Raw genomic sequence first — 19,464 nt, forward strand, 5'->3', positions numbered from 1 at the left:
CTACTGGTGTGTGCCTTAAGGAGGGAAAGCATAATGAATGGTCTGTCGCATTTCTCTTTCTCCTTTTTAAAAACAACAACAACGAAACTTCCTCAGTTGAAATAACTAATTGCTTTGTTGAAACAAAAAAAAAGCACAAGAACACATTCAGAAGCGTTGTTTCTATTTATTTTGTGATATAGGTTAGCAGAATCATCAGTGGATCTTAATTTGAAATTGATGTGCTGGCGGTTGGTCCCTACACTTGATTTGGAAAAAATTGTGTCTGCCAAGTGTCTGCTGCTAGGAGCTGGTACTCTAGGTTGTAGTGTTGCAAGGACTTTGATGGTAAGTCTTGAATTAATCATAAAAATCTGCTTTCTCCAGATTTCTGTATGATTTTTTTGAGCAGTGGCCATGGCATATAGGAAAAGTTGTATTCCTCTGTATTAATGTACACATTTGTATTATAAATTGCAGGGAAGAGGTAAGATCTATGGTGTATGGAAGTGACTTGAAATTCTGCAAATAGTAGCTAGTAAGAGAACCTTAACAGAATAGTAATTTGTATTGAATTTACATAAGATTGAAAAATTCTGGAATAAATTAATAAACAAAATCAAATTCGCAGTGAAGCACGTGAAATAAGTAGCTGTGCTGTTATTTACTTTCAAGGATGTTTACCACATCCCACTGAATTCTGTAGCTTTTGAGGGATTACTGCTAAATAATATATTTAGACAGACCAGCTTACCTCTTCTCTTAATTCAGAGTAAGTGCAAGGTTGTTGCTGTGAATAGCTTCAAAAGCTTCTGTAGCTTGATCTTGCTAGAAAAATTGAATAAAGCTTTTCTTAAGTTTTTGCCATTGGAGAGACAAAAGTATATGGCTAAGCCCATTGTACTTAATATACAAATTATTTCCTTATTTAGGGTTGGGGAGTGAGGAAGATCACATTTGTTGACAATGCGAGGATCTCCTACTCCAACCCCGTGCGACAGCCGCTGTATGAATTTGAGGACTGTCTTAGCGGTGGGAAGCCTAAGGCACTTGCAGCAGCAGACAGGCTACAGAAAATCTTCCCAGGAGTGGTAAGACTAGTATTTAAAAATCTCGTAACAAAACCCTTAAGAGAGTTCTGATGACTTTAAATAACTCTACCAAGTTTTAGTATTATTTAAGAATTATTGTCAGCACATGGGGTGGAGGAGGAATGCTAAATACATTGCTTATTGATAAATTTATAAGCATTTTAACGGATAGGAAGTACTTGAAATAAACTGTATTGAGACAGTAAATATTTCTAATGATGAAATATAACTAAGGATCATCTGAATCATCTTGTGGCTCGTGGATGGTGATGTAATTTTTTTCCATGTCTATTATGTCCTATGAAACTTAGGGTAGTAGTTTGTAACAACCTGGGGAAGTTAGCAATACTTTTGGCCAAAGTACTCCTCTTTTGGGGAACCTGGAGGTAATAACTTACTATCAAAATGAAGTAGTTGAAAGGGAACAAAATATAAGATTTTTTTTGTTGTTATTTTGGAAGTGTTATGATGAAAGACCCACCAATGCCAGCCTTTATGCTTTTTGACACCAGGAGCATGCATTATATGAACATTATTCAGTGCACGGATTTAAACACTCCTACTTTTCAGTGCTGAAAAAAGTAGATTTAAATGTATATACAGGTTTCTTCTATATCTGTACCCTTCTTTTGGGGTAGGAATTGATATTGCCTATAATTTCAGAATAGACACACTCTCAGATTGCTCTATCATGAACAAAATTTCTTTATACTCACCAGGCACGTGGTACAAGTCTCACTGAGCTGTTCATATTTTTTACTTTGGAATTGAGACTGTCTTAGAGTTGGTAGCTATATTTACCAGAGCTCAACTGACAAGCAATATCTTAACCACTGAGTTTAACAACTAAAGGAGTTATGTACATACACTGTACAATTCTGTATTTAAAATGCTTCTGTTACTAGCCAATATATTTGATCTATGAACAGTGAAATATAGATCAGTTTTGCTGTTGATGGTCAGCACTGTTAACAAGCTTTACAGAAACTCCTTTCCAAACACTTTTAGGTTCATTTTGTTTTGGTTGCTCTGTGTTGTTCTGTTTTTATTTGTATTATTCCTATTATTGTCATTATGTAAGAATTTCAGTACTGGTACGAAGCAGTTACTTGATAAATATTATGCATTCTTTGTTTCCTCATGCCATGGACAGGTCATATCTGATCAGCTTCCAGTGTGACTCAAACAATTTTATAGCTATTTTTCCAGTGTTTGACTGCAGAAGTGTACCTCAACCACAGCTACTGGTGACTGTTTTTTTTTTCCCAAGGGACAGTTATTCAAATAATGTTTAAGGTATTGAAGCTGCTAGGTTTGCAGTTCTCTCTTTAGCCAATGGACAGAGCATTTCTGTGAATTCTAGTGAGATTTTAGTGTGTTATAAACCTTGTTAACAAATTTCTGTGCAGCTAGTCTTCAACTTGGCTTGTTCGTTTTAATTTTTGAACAGCAATTACCTACTAAATCAGCACTTGAATGCCTTGCAGGGCCTTTGTAAGTTATTCATCAATACATTATTCATGTACAGCATGGATTAAGTTCTATGTTCCTGGCACAGCTTTTTGGAGCAGGTAATGACAATGGAAAGTAAAACCTCCTCCAGTGATTGCCCAGTGTCTGTACTGGTGGTGCAGATCCCAGGCTGTCCTAGCTGGGACACAGTGGAGTTACTCTGTTAAGAGCATTGTAGTTCACCTTGGACTCTACGTTTTACTCCTGTAGGAGATTTGAAAAAAAAGAAAGCATCCTTTGCTATTGTTGATGAAAATACTACCCAAATGAATTTCTCCAAGCTGATGTATTTGTTGGTGGGTTACCTGATACTTCTTTTTTTTTTTTTCTTTAGGGATATTTATGATGTGTAGAATGTATACTTGTTTCTTCTGGTTATTTAGCTTACCTGGATTCATGACTTGTGCGTGCACTTGGACTATAGAAAATTGCTTTCCACCAACCTTTCTTCTCTGTCCATGTGATTTTTTTCCATGTGATTTTGTTTGTTTCATCAAGCTTTTAAGTTTTAGCTTTAAAATTGTTAGTTGCTTAAGGTACAGTGATAACCTTGGGTAAGGGCTATGCTTCTGTAACATAAATGGAGGATCAAATGTTCTCTGATACCAGATGGCTGACAGATTGTGTTAGTGTTTCCAAATGAGCCAGCGAGTTGTTTACATTGTATATGCTTATTTGGCTCTTTAGCCATTTTCTGCTCAATATGTTTTATCCAAATATGGAGTTAGAAAAGATGGATGTTTCTGCAATACAAACAAGCTCTTTGAGTATCTTTGCAATGCGAGCCTCCAGGCGGCCAAGGCCTGGAGTCACAAGTCTCAGAAGTGGTTTTCTTACGTATCAAGTTCATGCATGGCTGGTGAAATTACATGAAAATCAATCAAGACTATTGTTCTTCTCCTAATGAATTTAAAACACGAGGATGGATGATATGTTGTATCCATCTTAGTGTAACTGAATCGATATTCAATATCAAATATAAACTTAATAGAGTGTCCATCCTGTTAACGTTGTGTGTAAAGTGGCTGCAAAGACAATCCAGGTCTTACATAACTTCAGTGTGATAGTAATTGTAAGAAAGATCTGTCTTCTTGCTTTTCTTGTTTGTTCCCTCTGGGACCAGGAGCAGTTTAGCTATCTTCTGGTAGTGATTTGTTAGACCTAATTAGCCTCCTGAGAGGCTGGGCTTGTTAGTTCAGGCACAGAGCCACCTGAAAATCATTGGTCTGCTCTCATGATCCAAACTAGTGCATTTGTGTTGAGCTGCTCTGTTTTGGATAAATATAGCAGCTGAGACTACCATTCACTCAAACTTTTGCGCTGTGCTTTAATTTGTAGTATTGATACACTAAGAGATATAAAGAATGAAGTTGCCATTCTGCCAAACAGTAATTAAATTTATATTCTACAGTTTGTATTGCACTTATAATAATTCTATTAAGTCACACGTTTATCTTTTAATGTGTTTATTTTTTTTTTTCTATCTCCATGCAGAATTCAGAAGGCTATAACATGAGCATCCCTATGCCTGGCCACCCAGTGAATTTTTCTGAAGTAACGATGGCACAAGCTCGGAAGGATGTGGCTACACTTGAAGAGCTTATTGATGCTCATGATGTTGTTTTCCTCCTTATGGACACTAGAGAGAGTCGGTGGCTCCCAGCTGTTATTGCAGCCAGCAAGAGGAAGGTATTGTATCACACATTGATTAAACGGGAGCTGAAATACAGTGACAAGGAGGTTAGCAGTCGGCTGTATATACCTAAAAGACCCATATGGGGCACCAAAACGTTTGACCAGTCTGTTGTGACTGTGCAAAAATGTTTTCTTGTTTTCTGTATCCTCAAAGATTCTGCATATGACAGAAAGAGAATGTCGAAGGGAGGAAATAGGAACTTCAATCATAAAAGTATATGGGTTGAAAGGGTCCTCTGGCAGTGATCTGATACAAATCCCTGTTTGATTTAGGGCCAACTTACAGCATGTTTCTCAAGGTCTTCTCTAGTCAGCATCTTTTGAGCATCTCTAAGGGGAGATACTGCATGGTAAAGTGACTGAGAGAAGTGACTTTGTATAAGAGAAACATTGCAAGGAGGACTAAACCCATTAAAATAATGATTGACTGAAAGGGGATGTGAACTGTAGCAACTTGTTTGAAACTATATTTTCAAAATGTATCTTAAATGTGAAAAAACAGAGTGTATTCTGAACTTAAACAGCACATCAGCACTTTTTTGGTCAAAAGTTAAGGTTTTTTTCTAATTACCTTATCTGATATATGCTGTTGTGCTGAGCCAATGCATCAAAACTCTGTACGTGATTCTTAATCAGGTAATGCAGAAATAGCTAAAGCAATCAACAACGTAACAGCAATATTGTCATGTTAGACAAAGAAATGACATGTGAGGGCTACAGTACATGAAATTAAGATCTTGAATTCTTATATTAAAAAATTAGTATCCTAAACTTTATATTCTGTATAGTTAATATTATAGGAGATCGGTAACACTATATGCATAAGTGTTAATGTAGTCAAAATGTCAAAACATCTTTTGTGGTAGGTGTACATGAAGCAGATTGAGAAGTAATACATAAGCTTAACAGAAATGTTTCCAGGAGAGTCACAAAAGCATTTGGGGAGAATAGTTTGAGCCACTTCTGCCATGTTCTACAAATCAGATATCTGGATCAGATACGGATGGTGGAGCCTTTAATTTTGTTTGAATATTGTTGAAGACAATGTGGCATCCAAACTTTTCATGTGAAAGAATATTCTAAATCACACGTGATTATGGAAACTGCATAACTTTCTCAATTATTACAGTGTGGAAAATAGTGTTTTTTAGAATCCAACTAATTTATCCTGAATACTTATTTCCTTTCCCATTGTGACATAGACCTTAGTAAAACAGTCTCTACTAATCCTGATATTTCTTAATTTAGGAATTGTGCAGTTTCGTGTTTGCTCCGTTAAAATAGTACAATCGGAAAATGCCTATGTCAAGCTTTGAAGATGTCAGCTTAACTGCAGTGCACATCCTGTGTGTTTTGTGGCACAAATGTAATGATGTCCATAGCAATTTAAATTGCAAACTTAACACAAGAGAGTAATAGAAAACAGTACATGTGACAGGGCTGTGTCAATGTTGCTGGATATGTATATTTTTTTATTTCTTGACTTCAATGGTTTTTCAGCTATGACAACCCTAGTTTCCTAATCCTTAGTAGTTGTGTGTGGTTTCTTTTGTGTGTGTGTGTGTGTGTGTTGCACCTGGGGCACAACAACCCCAAGCAGCACTACAGGCTGGGAGATGAGTGGTTGGAAAGCTGCCTGGCAGAGAAGGACCTGGGAGTATTGGTTGATAGTCGGCTGAATATGAGCCAGCAGTGTGCTCAGGTGGCCAAGAAGGCCAACAGCATCCTGGCTTGCATAAGAAGCAGTGTGGCCAGCAGGGCTAGGGAAGTGATTGTGCCCCTGTACTCGGCTCTGGTGAGGCCGCACCTCGAGTACTGTGTTCAGTTTTGGGCCCCTCGCTACAAGAAGGACATGGAGGTGCTCGAGAGAGTCCAGAGAAGGGCGACGAAGCTGGTGAGGGGTCTGGAGAACAAGTCTTACGAGGAGCGGCTGAGGGAGCTGGGCTTGTTCAGCCTGGAGAAGAGGGGGCTCAGGGGCGACCTTATCGCACTCTACAGGTACCTTAAAGGAGGCTGTAGCGAGGTGGGGGTTGGTCTGTTCTCCCACGTGCCTGGTGACAGGACGAGGACGAATGGGCTAAAGTTGCGCCAGGGGAAGTTTTGGATGGATATTAGGAAGAACTTCTTTACTGAAAGGGTTGTTAGGCATTGGAATGGGCTGCCCAGGGAAGTGGTTGAGTCACCATCCCTGGAGGTCTTTAAAAGACATTTAGATGTAGAACTTAGTGATGTGGTTTAGTGGAGGACTTGTTAGTGTTAGGTCAGAGGTTGGACTAGGTGATCTTGGAGGTCTCTTCCAACCTAGATGCTTCTGTGATTCTGTTTTCATAAAAAGTGAACAGTACAAAGGAGAGAATACAGATTTTTGGTATTTGCAAATTAGTTTTGTCTTGTAATTTCAAGTATATTCCCCTTTCTCTTGATGTTCGTTCTTCTAAACTTAACTGAATTGTCTGACTGAATCACCATTGTTTCTTTTTCATAAGATCACTGTGATGTATGCAGATGGGATTCTCTGTCACCAAATACGCACAGCACTGAAACCTCAAGGCATCCCAACTGAAATGCTTAGCATCTGCTTTTCAATGTACTTTGTGTTAAGCATATAATGAGAGCTCTACTTTAAATGTGAATTTGTAGAGCAGCTGCAAGTCTAAAGTACTGCTGAAGTTTTGACCTTAAGGTCTCAAAACGGGCATGTGGGGAAAATGAAGAACGTTATGATAATCTGTAAATTTATCTATAAAGGGGTACATAGGTAGAAATGAGAGTCAATTTCCCCAGGGAGTTATCATACAGTTGCCTTAATGATCTTGCATCTACCTGCAGTCCTTCTTCCCAAAACAATTTAAGGACAGTTTAAGGACTGGTTCTATGATATTCTGGTCATAACAAAAACTTTATCTGCTTAACTTTTATATAAAACTTCAGATTACTCTCAGCACTTGTCACAAGCTGAAGGGGAAAATGATGACAAAGCAATTGTGCATCATTGCTGCTTGTGGCCCCCATGTGACTAAACAGATGCATATGAAGACCATAAGTAACAATTGCTTTCCTCTCTGAGCAGGATTTTTGTGGGTAACAGAAGTCACAGAGAAGTGTTTAAAGCGTTATATTGGACCACAGTGATGTGAAAGAATACATACTGAGAATCTCAGATGATATGAAAACTCGTTCTGATAGCCAATGTGGTACTTAAGTGGCATTTGAAATATTGTAGCACTCAAGAGTTTCAATGTTTGGTATAGAATGTGCAGCAAACTGGAGAATAAATTCTAAGCGGGAACCAAAATAAGATGTTCCAATAACAGTACGAATTGCTGTATGAAAGTTGGACCAAATATGGATATATGGATGGTGATCCATTTCAGTGCATAACTGCTCCAGTAACTTCAGTGAGGCACTGAATGTTACTGTGAAGTTGCCTTCAAATGTTAACTAAAACAACACATTTATGGAGTTCCTGTGCCAGCGTTGTCTGCAAGTGTACATAAGTTTGTGCAATGAAAAAAGGAAGTCATTCATTTGCATCACCTTGCCCTGAAATTGTCCCCTGATTGTGGCCTTCTGAAACAATTTAGCATTTTTTTAAATGCTTTACAACTGGAATTTTCCACATATCAGAGAATCTGGTTTGGGGTTTGCTGTTTTTGTGGCTAGGATGATAGATAGGTGGTGAGGTGGTCTGTCTACAGATTTTTGTTTGTTTTGATATTTACAGTGAATAAAACCTTGAGGCCTTTTTCCCCCCTCCCCTTTAAAGCTCAGTTCAAATTTGTTGTTCTCTCTTTATTGTTCATAGCTGGTCATCAATGCTGCATTGGGATTTGACACATTTGTTGTTATGAGACATGGTCTAAAGAAACCAAAACAGCAAGAATCTGGTGATTCACGTTTCAGCAATGCCTCCGGTTCTTCTGACCTGTTGGGATCATCACTCTTTTCAAATATCCCTGGCTATAAACTGGGTTGCTATTTCTGCAATGATGTTGTGGCACCAGGGGATGTGAGTAGAACCTTATGCAAATGGTGATGATTATGCATCTCTTTTGTTGTGAATTGAATTCTTTTTTCCTTGAAATGGTATTTCGTCAGGGATCCTTTTTATGTTGATGTACAGATGATTAAGAAATAGTTCATATTTTATTTGGAACATCAAAGAAATGAAATGAATTGCACATAACGAAAGATGTTTTGTGTAGTAGAGCAGCTAATTACTTTTGAGTTACTTTTTTCTTTTTTTTAGAACTGTCTATCTTTGTAGTCCACCAGGGATCGGACATTGGATCAGCAGTGCACAGTCAGTCGACCTGGATTAGCAATGATAGCTGGAGCTCTTGCAGTGGAATTAATGGTTTCTGTTTTACAGCATCCAGAAGGGTGAGTCATTTCTGAGACAAGGAGTGGCATTTAAGAGATATTCTCTGAGAAATAAGAGTTTTTTAATATAATCTTTTGGGAGAAGGAAGAGGAAGTACACGTTAAGTAGGGCAGTTCTGTAATGTGTGATGTTGCCTGTAAGTTAATGTAATTTATAGGCCATATCTGCTGTGTTACTGTAATTTAACAGTATTAAGAGAAGTGAATCATCAAATTATATATTTTTTTTTGTTGTTTTGGAGATTGGCAGTTTTCCCTCCTGAGCTTAAAAGTAGAAAAGTACTGAGAATACTTCAAAAGAACAGTGTGTTTCCTGTACTAGATCTTGGCATTCCTTAGCTCAAGAGTGTGTTTTAGTGTAATGAGGAACTGTCATAACCAATTCTGTCACACGAAGGGCTTTCAGATAAGCAAAGTGTTTCAAAATCTTAGCTAAAATTAAGTGGGCTTAATTCAGAAATGACTCTGGAATGCTCTAACCTGAAATTTAGACTTGTTTTTTCTCTTTAAAAATCTTTGAAAGAGAAGGAGAGCTAGGTTTGGATATGAGTATGTTACAAATTTCCAAGACTTGTTCTGGAAAAGGATTTCTGTATTCTCTTGCTGAAGCCTGGTTACCACTACGAAACAGACTTTCCAGGTTCTAAACTGCAACCTGTAATGAAATGTATTGTAACTTACTGTTCAGTATGTTGTCTTTGTTCTGACTTTCATTCTTGGATTTTTGGCAGTGGTTATGCTGTGGCCAGCAGTAGTGATGATAGAATGAATGAACCACCTACTTCTCTTGGACTTGTTCCTCATCAGGTAAGTAATCTGTGAGGAAATGTTTTCGTTTAAAAGCTGGGTACTGATATAAGACAAATATCACAGCCTGTCTCCTTAATAAAATACACTGTATGCTGATCTGATTCTTTTCCCACAAGGAATGAGTCTCTGTGCTTGGTTTAAAAATAAGAAGCCATCATACAAGCCAAGGTAGTAGTGTTCCTGGCAATGTTTCTGTCCCAACACTGCCTACTTAGCAGGAATTTATTTGGACAGAGGAATCCCCTAGCAGGCAACACCTCTGACTTTTCCCTATCAGAGCTGAGACTGTGAGCATCTCAAAGTTGCTCTTATTTTCTTTTTAAATTCGCTCTTAGGTTGAAAAATAATGTAAAATTCAGCCAACATCTATTATAGTTCTCTAAAATATTCATGAATTTTGGATGCAGTACATCAGTCTTTATGATGTTCTACTCAACCCAAACTTGAGTTACAGATTAGTGTTTAAGGTACTGTTTTCAAGATAACAAAGACAAGTCTATCCAGTATATTGTTATGGTCTTTCAAAAACCTGTCCTGTTGATCTTATCCATTTAATCAGATATCCTGTGATGTATCACTGGGGATTTAAAGTCTTTTGCTCCTCTTGCTTTATATTGCTTATCTGAGTATCTCTTTGTTCAGATGCATCTGTTGTATAAGTAATTCTTTTTTGTTTATAAATGGTGTCTTCAGATTCTCTTTGTTTTTTTTTGTGTGCTCAGAATGAATCTTAACTCAGAAAAAAACAAAGGTACTACTGTGCTTTCTTTTGTGATGTCCAGGTAATCACAGATGAGTCTACATAAAATTAGTCTAATTTTGTTTATAATTTTATGTGGTAACCGGTATTTACACATGGATCATGTTTTGCAGTGGGGTTCCCTGGGCTTTATCTTTTTTTTTCTTTCTGTTAACTCTGGAATCTCTCCAGTTCTCTTTCAAGGGTGTCTCTCCCCTGCCCATGGAGCTTTTCTGCTTGTTACAGTGGACACTGTCAGCTACAGCATTGGTAGAGAATATCCAGTTCTCCAGTGGCTTGTTCTGATACTGTCAGAGTACCTTGTAACAACTATCTGTCCTCACTGGTGGTCATAATCCGTAATCTGCTCATCTGGAAAGTTATCAACAGTTTCTGGCTTTGGTGCTAATTGATTTGTTTGTAACTTTCACAATGACTGACAAGTTGTTTGCAGTCAGGGCACTCCATTATAAACTAAGTTACTCCGTTAACCCTCTTGTAGCTAATATGCTAATGCTGTTGTCAACAAGACCCAACCTGAGACAACTTCTACAGTATCTTTTTGCTCTCCTATCTCAAGAGGAAGAGAGCCAAATCTGTCTGTCATTCATTTGATGATCCAGGATAATCTCCTCTGATTTAGTTTTGAAGAAGATTTTGCTTTCTTAGTTGAAAACTGTATGTCGTAATTTCCAGGTAGCATAATTAAAATCTTTCATAGGTTTCTGTAATCATCTGGATGCTTTTCTCTGATATGAAATAATACTGAGGTGTTTTGTTTTTAAAAGTAATGTCAATAATTTTGAAAGTTAAATCTTTTGAGTCTTGTCTTACAAAGGGACTTTGTTTCAAAATTATGACTTTATTCCAAACCTCTGGAAAACAGTTCTGAACTTGTTCTTAGCATCTAAGAAAAGTGATTTTTTTCCAAAGAAAAGCTAGAAATATTAAGGTATTTAGCATATACTTTAGAAAGTTTACTCTTTCTACTCAAAAAATAATCTGTTATTTTATATATTTCCTTATGAGAACGTTTTGACTCTAGTCAGATCTGTCTGACACTTTTAATACCCCTATGTGATTTTACATGCATTATTTTTCTGTTTTGGGCTATACTTCTGAGATTTGATTAAAGTCCATGTTTGAGATGGATCATATCTTTTTATTATCACTTGTCAACTGTATATCTGTTTTCACACTCGTGAGGTGACTGTCTTGAATGTCTTCTCTAGTTAGACATTCTAACACGTTTAGTAGATATAGATTGTAAATAAAACATGTTTTTGAAATACCATGACAACTAATCCTTTTACAACTGCTGGTTTATTTGAGCAGTCATCCATCTAATCAATTCTGTGAGCACGTTACTTTCTCTAGGAATCTAGAATTAATGTACTTTCTGGTGTTTTTTTGTGGTGTTCTATGATTATTTTATTAGCAGTCCTCGGTATTGAGAACTTGTTCCTTTGTGGCTAATAAATTCTGTACACTCATAGTCTTAGTCTGTCATAAGTGAACCAAACATATTTCCAGGGAGTGTCTTGGAGTTCCCAAGATGACAGAAATACAAAACATGTGGTGTCAGAAAGACTTGATTTTCTTGTTTTCCTCTTTTCCTGGGTGTGGTTTTTGGTTGAGAATGACTGCATTTTTGTATTCTAACATTGTGTATGGCTTGGTTTTTCTACAAAATTATCGTGGAGTTAATGCTATTTAAGTTGCTAGTGGCTTCCAAGATGTGTGCCATTGCAACTGCATTAAATGTGTAGAGTGTGCTTTGGAAGTGTTTTCTATGATAGACTTCCATGTTAATTCAAGCATTATTACTTGTATTGCAGAGCTACATAAGTTCTGTTCTTAGTGAGCGCTCTGTACTGTAGCAGACCTGTAAAAGCACAGAGTAAAAAGGATGGTCAATATTACAAAGAGTTTCAAAGAATTCAGTCAAACCATGTTCCACGCTGTTTGCAGAGCTATCCCTGTTACAAGAAACTATGGTTTAGAATTTTAAAATTAAGTATCAGTAATATTGTATTAACAGCATAATTTAGGAATGCACAACAGTATTTTTTTTTCCCATCTCTATAACATGTGTTTTTTAAATTGTGTTTAACTTGTTATACCATGACTTTTTGGGAACTGGAAAATCAAGTAAAAAATCAACTCAAACTGCAGGTGGTGCTGTGCCTCTATGTTTAAACAGTCTTGTGTCCAGACAGTTGTACCATTATATATAGAAAAACATCAATATGTTCTGTATAAATTCAGTACAGCTGGTGGTGGTGACCATCATTGTGTTAGACCATTACTACCCTAGTTATAGCTGTTCTTCATCATTATACCAAATGTGTCCAATTCAGGGAATTTTGGAAGTATGTTTTTTATAATTATAAGTGTTGTATTTTTTCATCTTCCAGATCCGTGGGTTTTTATCAAGATTTGATAATGTTCTGCCGGTCAGTCTGGCATTTGATAAGTGCACAGCCTGTTCCCCCAAAGTAAGTCTGAGTTTTCGCTGTACTTTGTCTATATACAGAATGTTTTGCTCTAGGTCGGTGTTGGGATGCCAAGGTCTGCTTTGTATTTAACATTTTCTTAGGGCTTGGAATCTGTGTTCTCATTTTTGCTAAAGTTCTTTTTGCCCTCATGCTCCTTTTTAGCTGTTTTCCGATTATTTTTTTTTTTGCATAACCTATCAGCATGCTATCTCCACAAACATTTTGCTCACAGCTGGATGAAAGCAGAGATTAGAGATGACACATTTTTGAAAAGTTTATCACATGTACTGTTAAATGCTTCTAGCTTTACAGGAAGAAATAAAATTGCTATTTCTGTTTAAGAAATTATTTCTGATGTCCAGGGAGTAAATGTATCTCTTTAAATGTCTTGAAGTTAATATTGTTACAAATATGTGAAGTTGTCTAAACTTGTGTTTTATGGTACAAAACAATATATAAAGAATACATAAGAACAAAAGTACTTCCATAACATTTCTTTTTTGAAAAAACTTTCATTTTGATGCTAGTGTTGACAGTCCTGAGTCACCTAATGGATTTACAGCTGTTGCTAGGATCTGAGCTATGTCTTGCCAGAACACTAGGGCAGCCTGCTAATGTGTCTGTGTGAGGCCTCCTCTTCAGTCTTGGATTGTTTTCCTGTATTGTGGCCTTAAAGTTTTTCTGGCAAGTTTTCTATGGCAGTGTAGCGCAAGCTTAAGAAGCTTTGACTGGGATATCTCAATATGAAGAGTCAGAAGTTTTGACTCATGATTTGGCCTGCTTGGGAGTGCCATTAATTTAGTTAACTTTTATGTACCTAGGGACTTATTGCAAGAATTTCTTTCCATTGTTTCCACTGCAGTTATCCTTCCTGTTTCAAATAGCTATCAAAAACTCTTGAGGGACTATCATTTTTTGAGACTTTAAGATGTCTTGCAGAAATTCTTCTCTTACAGTATTCCTGTTATTTCTCCAGGCTGTCCTGGTACATTTGACAAGTTTTGATGGACTTTTTGTGTCCATTTTCTCCTCAAAAGTTCAACCATGAAGCTTAAAACTGCAGTTATTTTTAAAGGAACGTGCATCTACCCTCTTGAATAGCTAAAAGCACAGCAGTAGTTAGAAGTGATAAAAGTTTTAAAATAAGCTTTCTTTTTTCGATTTATTTCTGATTCAGGGACATATTGATATATGAAAACATACATTGATGTAGATAAATTAAATGCAGGTATCAATTTTTTGTTAGCAAATCATTTCCTCTTGGAGGTCATTTTAAGAGAGCTCTGTTTTACATAAACAGACTTGATGATTTAATAAAAACTGACTTGGATTTTAGCAGCTGTGCTATTCCCAGAGAGATCGCTTTTCATGTGGTTTGAGTATTAAATTACTTTTGTGCTGAAAAGGTTGCTTCATTGGTGCACGTATTTCCTTACAGTAGAAACACAGCATTTGTTTACTTTGCTAACTTTCTGTTTATTAGCATAAGAGTATGTCACCCTGTATTATCTGGAAATCTGATGCTAATACTTTGAAATGACAAATCCAATTACAATTTAATTGCAGCCTGTACGTTGTTGTTGCTTTTTTATAAATGCATTTATGTCAGATTTGCTGTAAATTCAAACTTTTAGTAAGGAGAGAACTGGCTTTTCTGATATAATTGAATTTGCTGGTACCTCATCTTTTTTCTTATGTCAGCATTCCCATTCTCGAGCTCTTGTCACTTGAACTCTTCAAATATAAAACTAATGACTAAGGAATTCTTAAAAAATGTAGCAGTGCAGCTGGATGACTTAGAAGAAGCTGCTAATGATCTGCATGTTTAGAGATTAGATTCCACTTCGTTTTGACTCACAGTCATGACTTAGTTTTTCTGTTTCTGAAACTGAAGAACCCAGACGTCCTAGCAGCCAGCTATTCCTTACCCAGAATTGTCCTGAACAGGCTGCGTGCCAGACGAGCTTCCCACAGGCAATTGTTCAGGAATTTTGGGATGGTCGCAGCAGGAAACCAATCTATTTTTATTCTGGGCCAAATTTTCCTCGTATAATTTCCCCGTGTCTTTTTCTGGTGCTGCACAATCGTGTGCTTGAAAAAAAGTCTCTCTCAGGGCTACCAGCACTGCACGAGCCAGTTTAGTAGTAGGTGTGAGGAGCCAGATAAGCTTTGCTATTGTACTTCCCTCATCCATGGTGAACTTGTTCTTTTAATGGGAGAGGAGAGTCCAAAGTTCTTGGTATAGATACTTGTTTTTATTAACTGTTTTTCTTAATCAATGAAGTATGTGCTAATTAAGAGGCTCCTTTACCCTGTTGGGAGCAAAATAAGGTTACTTTCTCATAATATAATAGTGAGAAGCATTACAGTCCCATATGAAGGTAGGCTGGTCATGATTCATGCAGGCAACTGGCTGAAGCCTTGAAACATAAGTTAAAATATCTATTTTTCTTAATACAAAGCTGCTAATGTTAATATTTTATTGAGGGCAATGAAATTTTTCCTGTCCTTGCTCCTCCTTGTGCATCCTGGAATGACCCAGGAGACCTCACAGATTCACAGGGCTTAATGTCAGAGAAGACGATTGCTACAAACCAACGTGTCCCCTCTGTTTTCGTCTATAGCTTACAGATGTTATTTCCTCCGGAGTTCAGATTTGTAATCCATCTTTTGGAATGCATCCCAATTTTCTGTAAAATATTTCTTTGCTTCCCTTATTAAATTTGTTCTGAGTTGGGATCAACTCCACTGTCAACTTTAAGAGCAGATACTTACTTTTTAAGTTTAAAGTTCTTAAACTTCTTATTCTGTATGCTGAAAAATTGAGCTGCTAAAGTCATAGCTTTTTAAATACTGAGGAATTTTACTGACTCTGCCTTTAAATGCTTTTCCAGTTTCATTGCATTTCATGGAAGGGTAGATACCAGGATCAGGGATGGTATTCTGGACACTGTTACCGTTTCTGTTTTCAGTCAAGATATTTCCCTGCCCTTGCAGATGTTTTCCCTTTTTAACATCCCAGGAATAGTTTAAACTGTCACTTTTGCTGTGACATTTACTAAGTGCTTGCGTTGCATAAATTATTTGCGAGTGTTTCAGTTTTGAAATCTATTATCGTGTAGACATAACAATGCTTTTATTGTTCTCATCTGCTAGCTGCTTTGCATGCATTTTCACTGTAAAGGGCTCAGATCAGTTATGACAGTAGCTGGCATTATTCAGGAACTTACTGATTATTTTTTTCAGTTGAGATAATTTTAATTTTGATTTCAGCAAGACCCTTCATACTTGCCCTAACTGCATTGAGGAGAGACTGTCATATTTAGATTTTCTGAGTAATAACCTAGACATTTCTCAATTCAAGTATTGTGTTGATGTTAAACAGAGACACGTAAATCATGGGACGGGAAAAAAAAAAAGAATTGTTTTTTCCTTAAAAAAGAAAAAGCCATCTTGCATGGCTTGCAGAAATGATGGAGGAAGTGGGGAGAAATGCTTGTCCTTCAGGAATGAACACTTAAAAAAAATAATTTGAAACAATATTTTAAAGTAGTTATTTCTATAGCTGTACTCTAACATTGTCTTTGTAACTGAGTCTGTTTGTAACTTATTTCCTGAACTTGCAGATGTTAGCATTTGACACTTGTATGTACAGTGCAGCCTCTGTATTAATATTGGACAGACTTCATTCAGGCTTAATGCATCATTAATATATATAGGCATGCTTTCTGCATACTGAGTCAAATGTAATTTTTCTTACTCATAATGTAGCTTAAAAAGTTGCTTTTTGAGAAGTGACTTTCAGAAGTTTATTACTTTTTTTATCCTCAGAAAAAGTCATTGTAACTGGGAGGAGCAGGAATCAGGATTATTTTGCCCATAACTTAAGAAATTTCAGACAGTCTTTACATCTGTGGATGTTTATTTTAAATTCAGTAGGAGAATTAAAATACTTATTTTTCAAAATCTGTCACCATGAGGATGGCTTTACTTTTGGTTGCCAGAAAATTGCACATTCTTGAAAATAATGCCTAATCTTATTTAAAAAAAAATGATTTTTGATTACAAAATCAACAAAATATGATGTAGATTATCTCAAGGAAAAGCATACTAACAGAAAGAAGTTGTGATGCTTATTAATAATGCAACATCATACACTAAGAAATTATCACCGTGGAAATGTGACCATTATAATCAAATTTTATCTCCTTAGAGAAGAGTGCCACAAAAATCTTAAAAATAACATTAACTTTAAACATTTTGTGAACGGAGGAAAGGGTGAGAAATCAGGGGGTGTGTTCTAAAGTGTCTGTACAGACAGGATGGATGAGGATTAGAAAATGGAACTGCAAAGAGAAGCACTGAAATCTAATGAGTTGAGAGAGAGCTCCTTATCTCTGTCATATTAAAAAAAAAGTTAATGAAGTGTATGTAGTTCGGTGTAACAAACCTCCTTGCACATAAGCTCTACAATAAAGCTGTGGGGAAAGGTAGGAAATATTTACATTCAATATTTACATTCTTGAATCATACCATTTACAAAATTCAGAAAGCAGGTTGAGATTCCCATGTGTTAGCACTGTTATGGCTAGATTGTAAGAGTTAGAAGTGACTTATGTATTGCACCTATTATTCAGAGTTGTGGGATGCAGGTTTATTGATGTTTAAGAGCTAACATCATATGGTACTAAGGAGAATTCTGGTTGTTTAAAAATTCAGGCAGATCACAAGAAGGATAGTTCAAGACTTTAATGAATCCTGCTGCTGGCAGTGGCTTACTTGTTGTCTTCTCCCTTCCCCCAGACATGGTGATGCTGGAAATCTTTAACGAGCAATTGCTCTTAGCTATTCTGCTGTCTTCACTGTAACATTTAGCATGTCTGTGAAATAGCTGCTTAATCAATTTGTTTTTCTTATGTTTTCTTCAACTAAGAAACATAGTAAGTACATAATAATTGAGGAGACATTTCAAGTTAAAAGCTCTATTTGGAGAGTCTTTTAAAATCTTTATTTTTGGAAACAATTTGCTCACTTTACTCTCCTATTCTTTCCTAAAAAAAAAAAAAGAAAAAAAAGAAAAAAAATCTAACGGTTACAGGAGAGTCTAATTTGTTTATTTACTTACCTGAAGGAGTGGAAACTAGTGTGCCTCTTTACAACAAATCAGTATGACATTCTTCCATTTTAGCTTATGTTAGCATATTCATAAGTACGAAGAATTGGCATGGTTTATACAAAGTTAAAGATCAGTTGGTGTCTTGAGACTAAACCACCCACCCAAATATTTTCGCATGGGTGAGGACTTGTTTTGGATTCAGGGCTCTCAGCACTGAGAGGAGGATGCATTTTCAAAACTTCTGACTTCAGGATAAGTAAATCTTAGCATCTCAGAAGCTAGCAGCTGTATGTGCAATGTCAAAATATTTGTTTTGAGTGTGGGTGTTTGCAACTGTGTTTAAATGTTGAGAACTGGAGGTTTGCATCTTTCATGTTTTGCTGAGCAAAACCAGTTTTTATTGCCCAGCCCGCTATCCCAAGATAATTGTCTATTTTTTTCCTAGCCAGTCCATTTGTCTTCATCACATAAGAGTTTTTCTTCCCGGATGGCAGATGCAATCGTTAGATAGCTTAGGGAGTTTAAATACAACGTGGCATAGAAAACATGCTTAAATAACAATGTAAAACACCATTCTTCCCCAAATCATTGTGGTCGGGGGTCTTGTCTCCTTGGCACAAGGGAGAAGATAGCTAAGGCTTACTGCAGGGGGTATTTAGGAGCTGCTCTCCAGTATTGTGTTCTTTGCAGTGGAAGTTTTCAACTCTGATTATGAAGGTTTCTTGAGATGGAGGAGGAAAGAGGAAGGGAGAAAAAGGAACAAAGAACGTACAACTCTCCAAAACTTCTCTTATTCCCTCTTTCTTCTGCTCCAGAAAATCAGCAATTATACTGTTATTACTGTTGGTTTAGGAATAATAGAGCTGCTAGATTAAGAATCCCTTTCTAGTAATAAGTAACACACTTTTGCCCTTCAGAGAAGAAAACAAATAATCATGTTATTCCATGTTTTTTTATATGGTGAATTTAAGTGGTTCCTGATGTTTAAGTGAAATAGCATGTTGATTTTTACCGACATAGGAGTGTAATACATTAGATAGTAGAAATAAAGTGATGTTGCAGAGAATCCCAGAACCTGGTCCAAGAAGCAGCTGGGATGACTGACTAGTTCGTGGTGTTGACTAGCTTCCATGTTTTCATGTTAAATAACATTAAAACAACAACAACAAAGTCTCAGTATTTTTCAGTGATCTTTAATGGATGCAGGATATTATTCTAAGCAGCTGTAAGTGGACTTCATAAAGCATTCTCTCTCCCATCTAAAAATAGAAGTTTTTTTATCTGACCCAAAAGATAAAGATGAAGTTTCCCATTTTTAAGCTTAATGAGCTTTAAAATACTGTTTTTAAGGGAAAGAAGAAACCTGCTGTTATTTTTTAACAATTGTTTCTGACTGCTTGTGTTTCTGTTGTATTTAAAGTAAATTCTGTAAGTCTTGGAGTTCTTTTCCCAACATTTCTTCCTCCAATTTGATTCAACTTTAATCACAATCAGTACAAAGAAAAAAGACTGTCAGTAAGCAGGAAAGAGCACCACCATAATTTTCTGGTATTGATATGTTGTTCAATAACTGTCTGTAATACAGTTTTAAACTATTTATTCTAATGGCAGCTGGATGCTGTCTTGTCATCTTTCTGTGAC

General features: G+C 36.5%; 1 protein-coding gene across 8 annotated transcripts in view; it reads left to right on the plus strand.

The window, feature by feature from the left end:
- Window positions 1–19,464, plus strand: part of ATG7 (autophagy related 7) — a 112,214-nt gene that overhangs the window by 15,768 nt on the left and 76,982 nt on the right. For 6 of the 8 annotated variants that reach the window (XR_013955726.1, XM_080606738.1, XM_080606739.1 and 3 more), the window contains exons 11-17: window positions 183–327; window positions 912–1,070; window positions 4,077–4,271; window positions 8,083–8,286; window positions 8,545–8,660; window positions 9,392–9,467; window positions 12,627–12,707. Coding sequence is in view for 5 of the 8 variants with exons in the window: in XM_080606738.1 (XP_080462864.1) it covers window positions 183–327; window positions 912–1,070; window positions 4,077–4,271; window positions 8,083–8,286; window positions 8,545–8,660; window positions 9,392–9,467; window positions 12,627–12,707 (976 nt within the window). In the remaining 3 variants the exon portion in view is untranslated. Of the gene's footprint in view, window positions 1–182; window positions 328–911; window positions 1,071–4,076; window positions 4,272–8,082; window positions 8,287–8,526; window positions 8,661–9,391; window positions 9,468–12,626; window positions 12,708–19,464 lie in introns of all 8 variants that reach the window. The other 2 variants (XR_013955725.1, XR_013955727.1) reach the window with 1 other exon arrangement.

Source organism: Anser brachyrhynchus, assembly GCF_964034855.1.
Source record: "Anser brachyrhynchus genome assembly, chromosome: 10".
Lineage (NCBI taxonomy): Eukaryota > Metazoa > Chordata > Aves > Anseriformes > Anatidae > Anser > Anser brachyrhynchus.